Source organism: Trichinella spiralis (genome assembly GCF_000181795.1).
Source record: "Trichinella spiralis strain ISS 195 chromosome Unknown Scfld2, whole genome shotgun sequence".
Classification (NCBI taxonomy): Eukaryota; Metazoa; Nematoda; class Enoplea; order Trichinellida; family Trichinellidae; genus Trichinella; species Trichinella spiralis.
In genome coordinates this window covers 4770958-4788291 of record NW_003526941.1, presented here as the reverse complement: position 1 = coordinate 4788291, position 17334 = coordinate 4770958, and the positions used below count along the sequence as shown (strand labels likewise).

At 33.4% G+C, this 17334-nt stretch overlaps 3 protein-coding genes across 3 annotated transcripts; 1 reads left to right on the top strand and 2 right to left on the bottom strand.

Moving 5' to 3' along the window:
* The first annotated feature begins 971 nt into the window (after window positions 1–971).
* Window positions 972–1970, top strand: Tsp_03572 (OV-16 antigen). Its single transcript, XM_003379875.1, has 5 exons — window positions 972–1245; window positions 1302–1422; window positions 1507–1656; window positions 1731–1847; window positions 1908–1970. The coding sequence occupies exons 1-5, from the start codon at window positions 1174–1176 to the stop codon at window positions 1958–1960; spliced, it is 513 nt and encodes a 170-aa protein (XP_003379923.1). The 5' UTR covers window positions 972–1173; the 3' UTR covers window positions 1961–1970.
* Window positions 1971–2144: 174 nt separating this feature from the next.
* On the bottom strand, window positions 2145–11839 carry Tsp_03571 (nitrilase protein). The gene is made up of 28 exons (XM_003379874.1): window positions 11764–11839; window positions 11579–11674; window positions 11280–11348; window positions 9966–10093; window positions 9472–9547; window positions 8893–9309; window positions 8470–8821; window positions 8168–8334; window positions 7878–8098; window positions 7589–7745; window positions 7436–7534; window positions 7213–7328; window positions 6979–7139; window positions 6761–6914; window positions 6465–6534; window positions 6147–6298; window positions 5934–6078; window positions 5581–5879; window positions 4674–5400; window positions 3609–3727; window positions 3431–3554; window positions 3270–3343; window positions 3093–3186; window positions 2948–3022; window positions 2663–2840; window positions 2543–2598; window positions 2396–2484; window positions 2145–2156 (listed from the first exon to the last, which is right to left on the bottom strand). The coding sequence occupies exons 1-28, from the start codon at window positions 11837–11839 to the stop codon at window positions 2145–2147; spliced, it is 4503 nt and encodes a 1500-aa protein (XP_003379922.1).
* A 1025-nt stretch (window positions 11840–12864) lies between these two features.
* Tsp_03570 (phosphatidylserine synthase 1) lies at window positions 12865–16706 on the bottom strand. Its single transcript, XM_003379873.1, has 12 exons — window positions 16700–16706; window positions 16544–16608; window positions 15055–15206; window positions 14520–14611; window positions 14411–14455; window positions 14238–14359; window positions 14024–14161; window positions 13795–13946; window positions 13576–13717; window positions 13348–13518; window positions 13185–13271; window positions 12865–13092 (listed from the first exon to the last, which is right to left on the bottom strand). The coding sequence occupies exons 1-12, from the start codon at window positions 16704–16706 to the stop codon at window positions 12865–12867; spliced, it is 1401 nt and encodes a 466-aa protein (XP_003379921.1).
* Between the last annotated feature and the right edge of the window lie 628 nt (window positions 16707–17334).

Below are 17334 nucleotides of genomic sequence, written 5' to 3'. Positions count from 1 at the left end.
GCGTTAAAATAAAAAAAACAAACAAAAATATCCACTTTGTTATTTTCTTTTCATGGATAAATAATATAAATTATACAATTCAATGTCACAAGTTGTTGTGGAAAATATTGAAGCTTTTTCTGATTTATCTTCAAGTGGATTCATCAGTGAAAATTAAATAGAAAATAATCCTTTGTTTACTGTGAAATTTGTTTACTGCTAAAGTGGTGAAGAAGCTAAAAATAACAACAACAATAATAATAAAATGCAAACTTTGAACACACCGAAAGAACGCTATTTAATGTGTTTCATACTGCGCCCATTAATCAACAATTATGAGAAAAAATGTTTTAGCATTTTCAATGGAAAATATAAAAGCAGAAACATTCTCTTTACCATTAATCTCAGTTGAAAAAAAGAAGAAGAAAACTTTAAACGTGTATAAACACATCAGAAAATGTTACTATTTAAAATCTTCTTTTTTTTCAGTCCAAAGCTAACTAGTAAAGTTTAACCCTCCTCTTTCAAACAAATAATCACGTTTCTTAAATTACCCAGCTCGAAATATCTTTGTTAGCTGACTTAGCTTTGTGAAAAAATAAAAAATTTGTTTGCTTTGCCAGAAAGCATTACTACAATTTATTGCTAATACTGTGATTGTTAAGCTAGTAGCACGTAGAGTAAGCATGTTGCGTGAGAGAGTCATTTTGACGACTAAGTTTCCAGTTGTTAAAAATATTTCGAAGCTGTCAAAAGCACATTGTGTGTGTATGTGTGACTCAGCAACAAAAGCCAGCTATATTATATTATATTATATTAAGCAAGCCAACGTGGATGACGCAAACAAGCAACAACCTTCGTAAGCTGAACAGAAACAGCACAATATGCCTGGAACAGCCCCCAAGCCTTCCCCTTCACCACGTTGTTGCCAACAGCTGCTGTTACTTGTGTCTCTTCTTATAGTTAAAATTCCGCTCCGCTCGTTATTATTCGTTCCAATCGACAAGCACAACAAGCCGACGTGCATCACATCGATCGCACCATTGGCGTGTTGAAACAAGTAACTTTATTCTTCTGCTTCGTGTATATTAATACTTCCATTGACATCGTTTATTGTTCCGCGAGTTTCGTATTCTTTCTCTGATTTTTGCTTTCAACAGCAATAAATAAATTATCATAAAACTATTATTCATCATGGAAGCCAAATTTACTGAAGCTGAACTAGTACCAGCGCCATTTCCAGATGCACCAAAAAACAAACTAACTGTAAGTGAACTGTGTCGCTCAACCAATATTATATTCAAAAAAAAGTAAATGTTCAGGTCAATTATGAAGGAACAATTGTTGAACCTGGGGATAAGCTCAGTCCACGTGTACTTCGGTTTGCACCCAGAATCACTTATGATGCTGATCCAGAATCCACATTCACGTTGGTTATGGTCGGTAAGTAAACCGCCATTTGTGGTAACGTGGTAGTAGTTCATACTCGTGTCATCCGATGTACAAAAAAAGAAATAAATTTCACAGATCCGGACAATCTGAGCCGCAAGAATCCATCTGTGGCCGAATGGTTACACTGGTTGGTTGTCAACATTCCGGCTAGCAATCTTATTGATGGAATCATGGGCGGTCAGGTTCTAATGGCATACGGCAGTCCAGCTCCACAACCACGAACAGGTAAATAAAACCAAAAAAAGAGTGCATATTATGTATGTAAGATGTTGCTATCAATCACACTTTTCTAATCGTAGGCCAACATCGCTATGCCATCTTGCTGTACGAACATGCAGGAAGACGTATATCACAGCCAGCTCCGACACAGCGAGCCAAATTCAAAGTGAAACAATTTCAAGAAAAGCATCAGCTAGGTTTGTTACACGGAATTTGTTGTGTTTCTAAGTTGATAATTTTAAACTTATTAACTCTAGGACAACCAGTAGCTGGACTGTATTTTATCTCTCAAAATGACAACGAACCATGAACAGCAGTCTGTGTTTCTACAAATTACTACTAGCCTCATTAAACTTCCTTACCAAATATTATATAGTACGTCGACGTTGCAAATAACTTGCAGCAAAATATCCCGTATTTTCACAAAACTTTTTAGATTGCGAACACTGTTTTTATCAATTTAAATTTTTGCTCTGAAAGAGTATGCTCATAAATTAATAATCAGCCTGCAATAATATAATATGAATGAAATTGTAGTTCAAACAAACTGAACTACCATTTTACACTCATACATATACATATATATATATAGCTATGAAGTAAGAAAATTCGCGCTTAATCGACGTTAAATGAAAATAAATAGTAAATATCAGTTTTTGAATGCAAACCTTGCTGCTGCTGCTGTTGCTGATTATTTGCTTCTTTTCTGAGTTCTGCTTTCTTTTCTTCAACCGCAATATTTTACCGGTACGCTGAACGTGGTCCGATAAATATCATATCGTCGATGTTTCATCAGTGGCATGTTTGTTCGTACGTCATCAACCAATTGCAAATCTAAATTAACAAACTATTAAACAGTGCAAATTTTTTTTAAATTATTTCTTTCTCTCACTTATATCAGCGTAAATGATTTCTTCTGATTCATTTGCCATACAGACGATTTCACCTCTGAATTTGAGAACGCTCATTTCATCATGAACTTATACAAACCCAAATCCGATTCAAAACCTACAAAGGATTAGTAACAACACTGTAACCCCATGCAGGATATGTGCATGTTTCATCTCGAGCAGGAGAACACATCACGACGTAGCATTGACTTTCCGCAGCTCGACTTCGAGCCAAAAGTTCCCAATGCAACGGACCAGTTGTTTTACTGAATGCGCTTGGATAAACCAACAATTTGCAATCTAATATTGAAAAAAACAGCTCAATTAGTACACTAAATAAATATAAAAATGAAGCAATTATTTTTTTCCAATAATATAATCAAAATACTTGTGAGAATCCTACAAACCTTCTTCGTTATACATATAAGCCAATTCAAAAAAGCGAACATCGTAACAAATTCCAATTCCAATGTTGCAAAATTCTAAAAGCAAGTACATTTTTAGTTAATAATAATAATAATAATAATAATAATTTCCCCAAATGTATTATACCTGTTCTAAAAATGACCGGCTGCTTTCCAGGAGTGATTACGTCGGATTCTTTAAATTGTAGCTTATTAGGAATGTCTACGTCAAACAGATGCATCTGAATGATAGCCAAATGTGTAAATTTTAATATTGTCAAATTTCAACGACAAAAAGCAATTCTACCTTGTGATATTTACCCACCAAATTGCCCTGTCTATTGAACAATGGGCAACAATTGTAAATTGTTGCTCCATTCCCTGATTCTGGCATAGAACCTGCAACGATAACGTTTAAATTCAAATTTACTATCGAAAAATAATAAATCATTGATGTCAAAATCAACCAGCGCAATTTCCACACACCTCCAATGATATAGATATCATTTTGCTTGGCAAAATTGGACAAATGTTTCACCGTCGGACCATCTTGCAAACTTTCCGCATAAATTGGAAAATATTCATTGCCAAATGGAGAATTGAAACATTCCTAAAGTAAGTGAATAAATTACTGTACGGATGTGTATGTAGCAAGTGAACTTACTGGAAGTACGACAAGTTTGGCACCGTTTCGTGCAGCTTCAGCTATTTTTTCACCAATTCGAAGTAAATTTTCATTCTTATCAGCAGAAACAAGATTTTGTATTAGAGCCAAACGAAAACCTATGACAAAATTGGAATTAATGATAAAAAAGTTTTAAAAAAATATATATATGAAAAATGACATACTTCGCAACATTATGTATCGAAAACCACCACGAAACAACTGCAAATAAATCAAAACTATTAATAAACGAATAACAGTGCACTGTTCGGTAATTGATCATTCAGTCATAAAATGTAAATAACATTGAAAGATGTTTTTTTCTCGTCAATTTAACAAACAACAAATTTAAAAATAAAAATTAACATTCACACAAAGAAAAAACATTTAGCTATGCAAATATTAATACAGTAAGAAGTATAGAATTTCAAGTATATCTTATTTTCGATTGCAATATTGTAACATTTATCGTTCAAAAAATTTATTGTACAATAATGAATTAGTTAAATAAATTGATTGCTGAAAAGGAAATTTACTTCAGAAAAAAAGAAAAAAAACTGCTTGCAAGATACATACGTGTACGGTACGGAGTAGGCTTGACAATGGCAATTTGGTAGTCGGTGTTTCTTGCAAATTTGAAATAAACGATTCGTGATTTTCGTGTGTGAAATAATTCTACACGATAGACAAAAGTGCGCCGGGAACAAACAAACCACAACAACTGCTGCTGCTGCTCTTGTCAAAAAAGTCAGTACAAAAGAGTCTGAGCATGAGCAAAAAAGAGCGTAATTGCTTTGCCGTATCAAGTACAGTTGCTGAAATAAACTGATCAAATAAGCACTAGTGATAAACAATGTAGACAGAAAAGTATTTCAACGTGTTCAACGTCGTACTGACTTTGCAGTAGAATAGGTCACTTGTTTCTAAGATAAAAGGTCAATTTGCTCAATTATAATTGTTTTATTGAAAAATAATCCAACAAAATAAAAAAAAATTATGTGCAAGGAAAGATGAATAAGTGGAATGCAAAATCGATCAAAGTTCAGTGACTTTTATTCAACGTACTGGTGAACATTTGCTCCGCAGCTTCGGATGAAGCTTTCTTGAGCAACAATTCTTCTTCATCGTCGAAAACGCACCACGCCGGTTCTTCGTCGAACATCTCCAACAATGCCGCCTGCTCGACCGCATCCCAAGCTCGCCTGCTGACTGCATCCAGACGGCGCCTGTCGGGCGTGGCGTCGCCGGCTTGCAAAAGACGTCCCGCTTCGGCAACCACAGTCTTCAAGAAGTGCTGCTCAGAATCGGGATGTTGTAGGTAGAAAGCAGCCGCCTGCACAGGTCTCGGTCTGGGCAGTTTCCACTTGTCGCCGGTGTTGGATTTGTCGAACTGATCGACACCAATTTCACGGCACAAGTCGAACAAAAAATCCCGGAACACACGATCCGAATCTTGGTGTGGACGCGTGGGCGACAGCAATGCGGATGGGGCTTTGTCGCAGCCGACGAAATAAAGCTCAGCCGGCTTGCGAGTCTGGCAAAGCGGCTCACCGGCCACAAGCTGCTTGTAAAGACTTCTCGCGCAAGTGTCCACGATCGACGACAATTCGGTTTCGGATGTTGGGATTAAAACACCCGACGACGCTGACAATATCGCCTGACTTCCTGGATCTTCGAAATGCCGGTCCAAAAAAGCCGCATTCCGACTGTCAGTCAAGGCGTTCTCTGAATTCGCACCTTGACCAACATTATCCAACTCTTCGTTCGACAATTCCAGTCTCGGCACTTCGGGCTTGAATAGAAGAACAATTAAAATTCATCATATCGGTAAAATCGGAAAAACTTTTCTGTATAAATATAAAATTAAAATTGTTATTTACTCAGGTCGTTTCAAAATTACCATTTTACAAATCGCGATACTTACAATTAACGATCGAGATCAATTAATTAAGTAAGTAATTTAGTTAGTTACCTTGGACGAGCAACGGGTAATGATGGTAGAATCAGCGCTTGATTGGCGATGAATTCGTCTAGGACTAATTGCTTCAAAACTAGCCGCCGTTGTCGCTGATGAATAATATTGTCGTTGTTGGTCGCCTTCGGCACTGTTTACTTGATCTTTCTCCAACAAATCCTCCTCAAGTTCAACAATTTTGGCTTGTTCAGAAAGGACCAACTGTGAGCTTCCAACCGGCTTTTCCAAATCTGAAGGTCTGCCAGTATCCGCTGGCAACGATGGTACAATAAAGCTAATGACAGAATCACTTCTGGCTGAAAATGGATTCACATTTAAATAAACATATTCCCACGCACATTATCACCTACCGGATAATGCTTCCGGGGTTGATTTGCGAGGACTCGATCTGGGGCTACATATTTTCGGAGACTGCGACCGTCGTAAATTCTTCTGCTCTCCACTCTCCAATTCAGCTAAATGCTTTTCAGTTTTCGCAATACTATTCTCGTATATCTGAATGCAAATGAAGTGAATATCATCAGTGAACTTGAAAAATGAGAAAACAAAACACCCTTTCATACTTCAATTTGCTTGCGCAACGAACGTTCGTGAACAGCCATCTGTTCGCGACTTTTCTGCTTGTATTCCATAGCCAAACGGCGGGCCGTTTCCTTTTTCGCCTTCAATTCACTCCTCAACGCTCGTATTCTCGCGTCCAACTCTCCACGACCAACTAAAAAATTTTCATACCAATTATATAGAAACAAATAAACAAAAAATATTGATGCAAAACTGAAATACATGATAATAGTGATGAAGATGATGATGCTGTAGAGACGTCGTTGCCGGATTCTTGCTGGTGTTCTGCTTGTTGGTGCTGTTGAGTAGTCGCTGCATACCACATTGTTTGACGATTCTCAGATTCTTCAGCAGTGGATGATTCTGAAGAACGTGTCCACCTTTCCACAGCTTGAAAACAGAAATAACAGTTTAAATTGCATAAAATTTGCATAACTGATTCCAATCAACCAACTTCCACTACACTTGACTCTGTCTGATGAACGCTTTTTAGATGAAGAACTGGCTTTTTCACTGTACATAGATGACAATGTCTTTTGCAACCGTGCCGTTCTCTCTTGCAAATTTGCTACTTCCTTGATCTGTTGGAATAAAAAAATATTTTCATTATTCTTACCATTCCAAAACTACTATATAAATATAAAACTGAACCTACTTCATCAATAACTGATACAACTGACTGACGCAATGTACGATTTTCATCTTCCATGATACGCTGAAGAGTGGAAATTTTCTGATCGAATAGCTTCGCTCTGTTTTCTGGATTCATTCTGAATTCATTAAATAGAACAAAAACAATTAATGAAACAAAAAAAATAAAATAAAATTTCTCACTTTTTTTCTGCGTGCAAAAGAGCAATTTGCATTTGAAAGTAGTTGCGCAGAGCTTTCATGTGAATCCTCGACCAACGTTCCAACTCATCATTGTTGTCAACCACTTCTGCTTGACGATACAATGATTTCGAACCTTTGACCAAATCTTTTCCGAATACTTCCTACATTTACAACAGTATTATGCATTTCCGATCGAATACAACCAAATCAAAAAGCCCAAATCATGCATGCTACTTCTTCAGTGCTCCACGAATTGTGAGAAATATTTTTGACAGAAGTGTCTTTCGGCTTTTCACCACTATGTGCTGATGATGCATTATTGTTAGCATTATTGCTGCAACTAGTCTCTGCTAAAACTAGCAAAAGTAAATAAAAATAAAAACAACCATGTTCATATATATATATATGAAATTACTGAAGTTACAATGAAAGAAGAAGAAAAAGAAGAAACACTTACATGGAATTTCACTAACTTCTGATTCAGTAGCACGAGTACGCTTTGTTTCCCTACCGGAAGTCATTGGTATAGAATTCGCAGCAACAGGGCTTTGTTTTTCTAAAAAAAATACTTCATGTAGGCCGTTTTTTATGAAACAAATAACTATATTACTTGAAATGGAAGCAGAGAACTGATTGGCAATATCTCGAGAAACGGAAGAGTCCGAAGCAGTGGTTTGACGTTGTGTAGAGACGCTGACAGAGCTAGTGGAGGAGGAGTTTGGTACGGCACTTTCATACTCTTCAACAACACTACTGCTCGATACAACCTAAATGAACTTTTTCATTTCACTGATATTCATTTCAAAAGAAAACATTTTCAACCTAATGCTAATTTTAATTTATCAACAAGTTTTGTTTTGCCTGCAACATGCTACAAAACACTGCAAACATCTCCTTACCTCTGTTATTTTAGCACTTCTCAATTCAGGTGGTGTTCGCTGTTCAAATTCTTGTACATTTTCAGTACTGGTTGAAGATGCCAACTTTTCGGAAGATTTATTACCACTTTCAGTACTACTGCTATCACCACTAAAATCTGTCATCTTCAATGCCAATCGTTCCTGTCCTGAAGTTTCATCGTCCACGACCACTTTTTCCAAGCTTTCATTTATATTTACATCTAAAAGTTAAAGAATGTTTTAAAAAAATAAACAAAATATTCCACATAACAATGATTATTAGAGTAAACCTTTTATTTTTCGAAATTTTCTACCAATTTCCCTGGCTTTTATCACAACCGCATCAGTCTGCATTTCAGCATCTTTATTAAAACGTTCTTGAGATACGGGTTGCTGTGCATTTCCAATTATTGGAATGTGATTCAGATTATTATTTAAGTACCCGTCATAGCGCTTCCTAAAATTCAATACAACAAACACATAAAAATTCAAGAGATTAAAATTCAAAGTTCAAAAGTGGTTCAGATTTAAAACAAGCAAAGTAACAATAATTATATTTTATCTGGCATTTAAGAAATATTTTCAAACCTACCTGATCTGATCGACGACTAATTTCAAAGATTGCTTGTCTTGAGGATGTCCAAATGATGTAACCATCGGAATTTGACGACTACTTGGACTAGTAGTTTTTGTTTGTTGGAAAACTTTGTGCAATGCAGCAACTTCTTTGAGCCGTTTACGATGCCGGTCACGTATAAATTTTCTTATCTCATCACGATTATAATGACGTTGCTTGCAATCTCGAATTATGCCTGCTGAAGACGACTTGTCGGTATGGTTTGCAGGAGCAGCTTCAGCTGTTTTCTTGTTATTCATTTGACAACCTTTTTCATTCGCTTGCACAGATAATCTTTTATCATCTTGACGATCATTAATTTTCATCTCTGTACAAATGGCAATCAGAAATTTTTAACAAATTAGCATTCTTTATTCCTATTATGCACTACTGCCTTACCTCGAAAGTATCGTCTACGAATTGCATCAATATCCGGCAGATTGGAAACAGTTTTCGATTTTGAAGAAGGGCAAGTTTGTGAAGATACATCCCTCCTGACAGGAATTTTTTCTTTTCTTTTGTCTTTTAGCGAATTTCGTTGAAAACAGTTCGAAACAGAAGGTTGATTCGGTTTGAGATGTATCGGTACAGCAGGTTGAACTGGTGTAGATTTAGTTGCTCCTGGAGAATTTGACAGGGATTTAGTAGACTTCTTGTTCACACTGGACAACAGTTCAACCGGATCATCATCAGAGCCATTGGACAACTTCGAAATATTGCCATCATGCAATACTTTAGATTTGCCAATTTCAGTCAAGCATGGTGCAAAGTTTTTAAGTCGAGAAATCCTGTAAGAAGCTTCTCTTTGTCGACGGTCTAAATGGTAAAAACAAATAAATATTAGTAAAGTTTTCATATTTCACGATAAAAAATACTAAAAAATATCAATTACAATTACACAAAAAATATATAATTACAACGAAACAGAGATTTTCAAAATAAAAATACAATGCAAAAATCACTGAAAACCAACTGTACCTTTGTCAAATGCAAAACGTCGACTGGGATGGGATAGTGCTTGATAACGAGAATTGGTTCGAAAACGAAAAGGCACCTTTAAACAAATAAATACACAATTATTAAACTTATAATAATGAACAAGTGAAAATACTAGAATATATATGTTAAACAAAAAAGTACAAAAATTAAAAATACAAAATATTTTATGTAAGCTTGCAATATTTTAGACTTTTTTTGCATTGGCTTTCTCTAAAAATACATTTAAAATAATTAAAATTATGCATATAATTGAATTTGAATTTCTAAAACAATTTTTTTATTACCAGTAAAAACAACAAAATTCAAAAAATTGAATTAGTACCTACTTTACAAAATACTGTAAGTATTGAGTAAAGGCAAAAAGAAAGAAACGCAAAAAATAGAATAATGTGCTATTTTTAGAAAACAATCTGCCACAGTTTAAAGATGAAAAGTGGTGAATTATTATGTTAATTTGAATTTATTTTTCATACTTCATCATTGGAAACGTTGACCTCTGATTCGCCAATGAAGCACGATCGCTTTGCTTGATCAAGTTTCCGGCGAATTTCTTCCAACTGCTCCTTTGTTTTCTCCACATCCGAAAAAAGGCCATCAATATCTAAAAATTGTAAACATTGTAAAACATCCGTAAGATTCAAGTCGAAAAATTAGAAACAAATCGAGTCGTTTAAGTTTATAATAGAAACAGTTTTCAAACTGATAAACTCGCTGGCTTACAAAATTACAAGCTCCGCAGATGTCAAACTTAAGAAATTCGGTTTACATTATGTATTAATGGATGAATTTTTTCAATACAAATCAGTTGCCGAACCAAAATAGCAAAACTTTCAGCTCAATAAAAACACATCAATGCCTGTTTTAAAGTTCAAAAATGAATTGGAAATTTCAACGGCTCAAAAATTTGCTTTTTTTATTATTCTACAATGTTCTATAACTCACTATAATAATGGAAACAGAAAACAAGGAAAATGCATAATTTACACAACATAATCATGAATAAAATACTTTATAGCAGCAGAAGATATTAAAGAAAAGAAAAGATAAATAAATATATGATATGAAAGTAAATTGAAATCTGCAAAAAAAAATAATTCAATAAATAAAAATTAGGTTTCATTTAAACCAAAAAAGAAACTTACAAAACTATCATGCGACATGTCAATATTGTGATTGACTAATGACAAAAACAGAAAAGGATGAAAAAGAAGAAATAGTATGAAAATTTTCCACTTACTAAAATATCTTGACATAATAGTCAATGCAGCTCAACATAAAAGCATCAGTCAAAATCAGAACATCGCAACGTTTCGATGGCAACGGACTCTTTTTCATAGCAGCGCCCTGTACTTGCTGTACAAGGAATACAAATACTATCCTGCATATCACAAAACTGACGCTATTAAATGCAGAAACATAATTCAAAAAAAATAAAGCCTAACAGCAAGCTAATTCGTTTATCAAAGTATTAAGTTATTATCATAATCATAATCATTATTATTATTTATTAAGAATGTGTGCGCGCGCGTGTGTAGTGTGTCAACGATTGTACTGTATACAGCAATAATTTAACATTGACACTGATCAAAAAATGAACAGTATCAATGACATTCTATAATTTGCAACAGTTTGATCAATTTTCAATGACACTGAAAGCATTGGCAAATAAATAACCAAAAAAGTGACCAACATTATCACCGAATTCTCTCATCACAGAAATGGCAAATATTTCATTGCACAAAATTTACATACCTATCAGTTGAGAGAGAATTTATCGCAATGCTTACTTAAAGCAACGAACATAATAAAACAGGAAATAGATTTTTCTACAATAAATTTCTTTCCATATTTGTTTTCTAAAATTTTTCATCTAAAAAAATTCGAGTATTATTGTAAATCAAAAAATGAAGAGAAATATGAATGCAAATTATACAATAATATAATAGTGGGTATGAATTTTAAATATTTTTAAAAAAGAAATTCGATTTTCCAGATTTTCCAATTTTGACGTGATTGAACGTGATGTATATTTGTGTTCCATTTGGTTTTTTGGTAGCCAGTACCACCGCCTTGTTCACATGCGTACCCAGGCGACAGCGGGTCAGTAAATTTTTGACCATCACCGGATCGTCCGGTCGAAAATAGTAGAACATGTGGGATGCGTGATAACAAAGTGGATTACCTGAAAATATTGCATTTTTCCCCTGATATCCGAAATTTTTCCCTCGAAAAAACCTGGATAAAGAAGCAGATGGCAGCCGAATTTCAAACCTCCGGTAGTGAAAAATTGCTCCTTCAAAGCAGACAATACATCACTAGGCACTTGTGTGGACTTTTCAACTGGCATCAGCTTCTGAAAAGCAGCATTTCAATACGAATCTTTCTCATAAATTATTTTCTGCAATTTTAATAATAAAAAGCAAACATACCATCGATTGTGATTGTTGGCCAATGTCGCCGACAGTTATTTTTTTCACCAAATTGTTGTAATCATGAATCAGTTGATGTTGACAGCGTGAAATCTGAATTGAAAAAATGCAAAAACCTGTCGAAGCATTTTTGACAAAAATTTAAAAAATTATGCAAATCATTTGTACCGCTAATCTGTCAATTTGCAATTGTTTTTGAATGTGGGCTTCGAAAGCGACATTCGACAGCAGACTCTTATCGACAACGTGCACTGTGCAACAAGTTTGATCTGAGGAAGAAAAAAAAATAATAAATAAAGACACAAAGCAACAACAAATAAATAAATAAATAAATAAATAAAGCTCATTTCCAAGCACATACTACGCAGATAGATCAACTCTTCGGCGGTAATCTGCAACGGCAAACTGTTCCTCGTCTTCGAAATGCACATGTTCATAAAACAGCCAATTTTTCTGTGTTCATTGCGAAAATGTTCAATAGCTGAAACAATATATATATATTTTTTAATTTTCTTTTTGAAGCATAATAATTTATTAAAAAATGACCGTCGACATTCCAAATTAAATACAAGTCTGGGTGATACTTTTCCACTATTGCAACAACAACATTACGCTTCTCCATTTATTTGCCTATAAAACTGTCGACGTGAAAAAGTAAAAATAATACATAATAAAGATAATACAATAAGGGTGATAATGAAACCCAATCGCCTAATAACGAATAAATCGAATAAAGTTTCATTTTTCAATTTCAATTTTACTATTGAATCAAATGCGTCCGTTAAACAAATCATTTAGAAATTTTTGCTCATCATTTCAATTTCTGCACTGCAATTGAAGCAAACAAATAATCAAAATAAGCAAAAAAAACAGCAACGAAAAGTAAACAACAAAACAGCTACGCAAAAAAATAAAGAAAACGAACAAGTCGTCAGTCGGTCGGTCAGTCAGCTTGTTCCATTGGCTGCGAATTTGCACGTCGACGACATTTGAGCATATCGACTTGCAAAATCGGATTTTTTGTTGTCATATCAGTTCCTGTTGTTGTTGTTGTGGATAGGGAAATTTTTTTCACATTCAAATCATTATTCGCCTGAAAATCACTGTTATCCTTTTGACTTCTCGAAGTCCATGCAATGCACAAATAAACGCACACGACTGTGCCAAATAGCTGCAATGAGAAATTTATAATTACAAAAAAATAGTCGAAATGAAAACTGATTTTGAAAAAATTCGCTTTTCAAATTTACCAAAACAAGCAACCATATGCAAAGTAGGAGTAGTTGAGTTTGAGCGAAAAGTTCTCTGCTGAACTTGATGCACAAAATGGCTTCGGTAAGTGTTATAGCGCTGAAAAATTACAGTATGAAAATTGATCGTTCAAAATCCAATCACAACAATGTCGAACAGCTGCATACCAAAATACCCACAACTGCGTACCAACTCGAGTACAGTTGGGATCGGTGACATATTTGTAATATTGTCGAATGGTCGGCGCGACAATCAAAGCGATCAAAAATAATCGAAAAATCACCAACGGATGACTAGTGTCGATGGCGAAAATATGCTTAATGAAAAATGTATTCAATTCTGTAACCTGAAAGCATAATAAATTTAAATAAAGACAATATCAAAAAATATCATTCAGTTGAACCTGCCAAATGACGACCAATATCCAAACAGCAATGATGCGCATGTAAGTACAATTCGGATCCATCCATCGTACGGTGGTCCAGCTTTCCGGGGTGAATTGCAACGCAGCGCGTTTCAATTTACCGCTAGTGCCTCGAATTTGCCTGAAAAAAAGTTTAAAGTGCAAAATTACATTCAGTAAAACAACCGACGATGAATTATAAATATGCAAATTGTTCACCTGATACTTTCCCAATGATAATTGCGCATTTCTAATTTGCGACACACCACCATACCTACCCAGATGCCAAGTCCGTTGCACAAAAGAATATCCAAAATGATTGCATCCCACCAACATTCTTGAAAATTTGGCAACAAATGGCTGAAAGCTATCTGAAACATATGCGAATAGATTCGTAAGAGAAAATAGAAAATAAAAATAACTGAACTTCTGTAATTTCCCAAGATACGCTGATGTACCAACAAATACCGTAATGACGGACAAGCATCGCTTTCATAGCCCAGCCGCAAAAATGACCAGCCGCGAAAATGTCCAACTGAGACCAGATGCGTGTAGCGTTCACTTGGGAACAATTAACAGCATATTCCTTAAAATTATACGAACCAAACAAAAAACAATTAATCAGCAAACATATATATGTATATAATGGACAATTTTTTCACTTTTTCTTCCAATTTCATCTTGTTCAATCTTTCCGGGTCCAACCAACGTAAAATTGCTTTGACATCGTTGAAATTTTGAAAAAGTAAAAACTGCAAACTCATCAAATAGAATACACTCAAACCTGAATATGGAAAAATAGACAATTTTTTTAAACAAAATTATCCAAACCAACCGAAAACTATTCTCCACAAAGCTGGATGTGGACGAGTAAATGGACCTGAGTGAAAATTGCTATGTTAATAATTATTAACGAACAGAAAAAAATATCATTCAACAATTACCATTTGGGAAGCATATTAAGCTGATCATGATGAACATGAAAAGAACTGCTTGAAGCCCGTTCCATATATTCTTTTCCAATGCACTATCAGATCTGAAAATAATAACATTGCAATCAATTTAAAATACAAAGATTCCAAATGAGAAAATAGTACTGCTCATAAACTACACTTAAAATCTAAATATTGCCATATATGTATTTAAATAAATAATTAATTAATTGAGTGTGTTTTTTCCTTTTTCTTACAACTTGCTTAATACTGTATTAAGATAATACTTGGTCATCAATATTACTGTTCACTTAAACCGGTAAAATAAAATCTGTAACTAATACGATATACTTGTTAATAACAAGAAAGTATTAATCAGATTTTATTTTAATGCAATCAGATTTCTATAAGAAGAGAAATTTAATTTGATGAAAAATCGACTTTTGAAATTGAACTGAAATTTCAATTATTTTTTCTTTCTTAAAAATGCCACTTTGCATCATAATCATCAACAATAAAAAGAATGAATGTTTGTTTGATGATTTACCTCGTGAATGCCCAGATGAACAGAAGAATGATACTACAAGCCAAAGCGGTGATCGTGTGGGGCTTGTAGAAAAATTCCAAAGAAATGTTGTCAACTTGGCGTTCATTGATGAAATGAAACGGATCGTTCAACGATGGACTACGTTCAGTCATCTGAAAATCACGCTCAACATATAGATTGATTCGATGTAGAAAGTGAATCACAGAAATCAATAATTTGGAAATAAATTTCAAAATTCAATTAACGACGTAATTTCAAATTAGAAAAAAAAATTTGCACTGCTATAAATCAAATTGCTATAACAGTAATGCATAAAAAATTCATTTTTCTTTTAATAAACTTACTTTCAGTCAAATCCTTTTTATGTACATAATTATACAAAATCAACTTCAACAAAAGCATACTTGGAATAAATTATTAAAAAAAATATCAGTTATATAAATTTATTCATTTGAAATGTTGTTAAGTTCAGTAGATGAATCAAATAGGCCTTTTTTTATTAATTTAATTAATCAATAATCTACACCCATACATGTATAACATTACAACAAAACGGTATACTATACAGTAAATACAATTATCAAAACAACGCATCAAATATAAAGTCGAAATGAAACCGTGCAAATACTTGAATAATGATAAAAATCTTAAAATGAAAACTTTCAAATCAGTATATTTCACGAAAGGAATTACTAATGAAAATAAAATTGCAACTGACTCATAACGTGACTTACGATAGTCATTCATGCGTGGAAACTTGTCAAGTGTAAAAATAAACAATCTTCAGACCTGTTGAATCGACCATCGGCCGTTGACTTTTACCTAATCACTACGTACACTCGTATATATACATTAAAAAAAAAGTTTTATTGTATCTAAAATTATTCACAGTAACTATAATTACTGATAAGAAATAAGTAAAATTTTAAATACTTTTTAAATACTCTGAAATTTAAATTAAAAAAAAGTTAACATCAAAACAATTTTAACACTTTCAATTAAACATTTTGTACACACTTGAAATGCCGTTCTTATGCAAAAATTTTCAAAAGTACATCATATCAAATATGATAAAATGTATAATTCAGATTAAAGATTTACAACACCTGCAAAAAAAATCAGGAATTCTACTGCTTACTTTTAATAAAGTACAGCGCAAAATTCCATGCTCAATATAATTTGAATCGATATTTGAAAATGTAGGACAGTATGAATTTGAATTTGAATTAATTTTATTTTTTTCTCAAAACATGCAAGAGAACAAATTCAATTGAACGAACAGTATGAAAGTACAGTAAACAAAAATAGAGTATTACAATAGAAGTGGAATAAATTTTCAATAGAAAAATAGATAAATAAAAAGTAATTTGAAAACAGTTGAAAAATAAATGCTTTAAAAAGCATATTTTATTAAATATAATGAATACGAAATGAACGGAGATTGCATTCAAAAAAATGTTTAATTAATTAAACAGTAGAATGGAAATACTTGAACGCAAAATTTGATCACAACTAACAGAAGAATAATTTTACGTCGACTGTAATAAATTGTAACTAAAAAAATACATAAATTTAATTAAATAATAAACAAAAAAACATTTTTACAAATGAGCAGTTTTTAACAATTTTTTCATTACGCAACAACCGCGCATGCATTATGCACAACTTAAGCGTTTTGCGTCAAATGGAAAACATTTTAAATTACAAATTTTATTTTTATATAAAAACAATGTAAGCGACAGGCGAACATTCAAATGCAAACAAAATTGAAACAATAAACACTTCAAAAAAATAGCAAAATGCTACAAAAGATTAAATTATGCAAACAGGTAATAATAATAATATAAACAGTTGAGAATATTTGCACTTCTATATATATATATAGAGAGAGAGAGGGAGTGATGATTAAAAGAAGATTTCAAAAAAATGTATGATTTGAAAACAAACAAACAAAAAATATGAATTACGTGAGTGTAAATAGAACTGTATAATAGGATAAAGTAAACAAAACAAGTTTGATACAATACAGCAGAGAAGCGTCAGCGTAAGCGATGATAAATCAATCGCAGGAGATCGCAGCCGCAATGGAAAGAGGTAAGAATTGTTCGAAGACGATTCGCTTATAATAATATTAGTGGTTGAAACAAAATAAAAAAGCTGAAAAGAAAAACAATAAAAAAAGTTGTTAAAACTGAACATATAAAGCAGTGTAATAGAATAAATGATAAAAAAATTTGTTTGTACGTTTCGTTTGTTGTAATTTGTCTCTATTGCATGCGT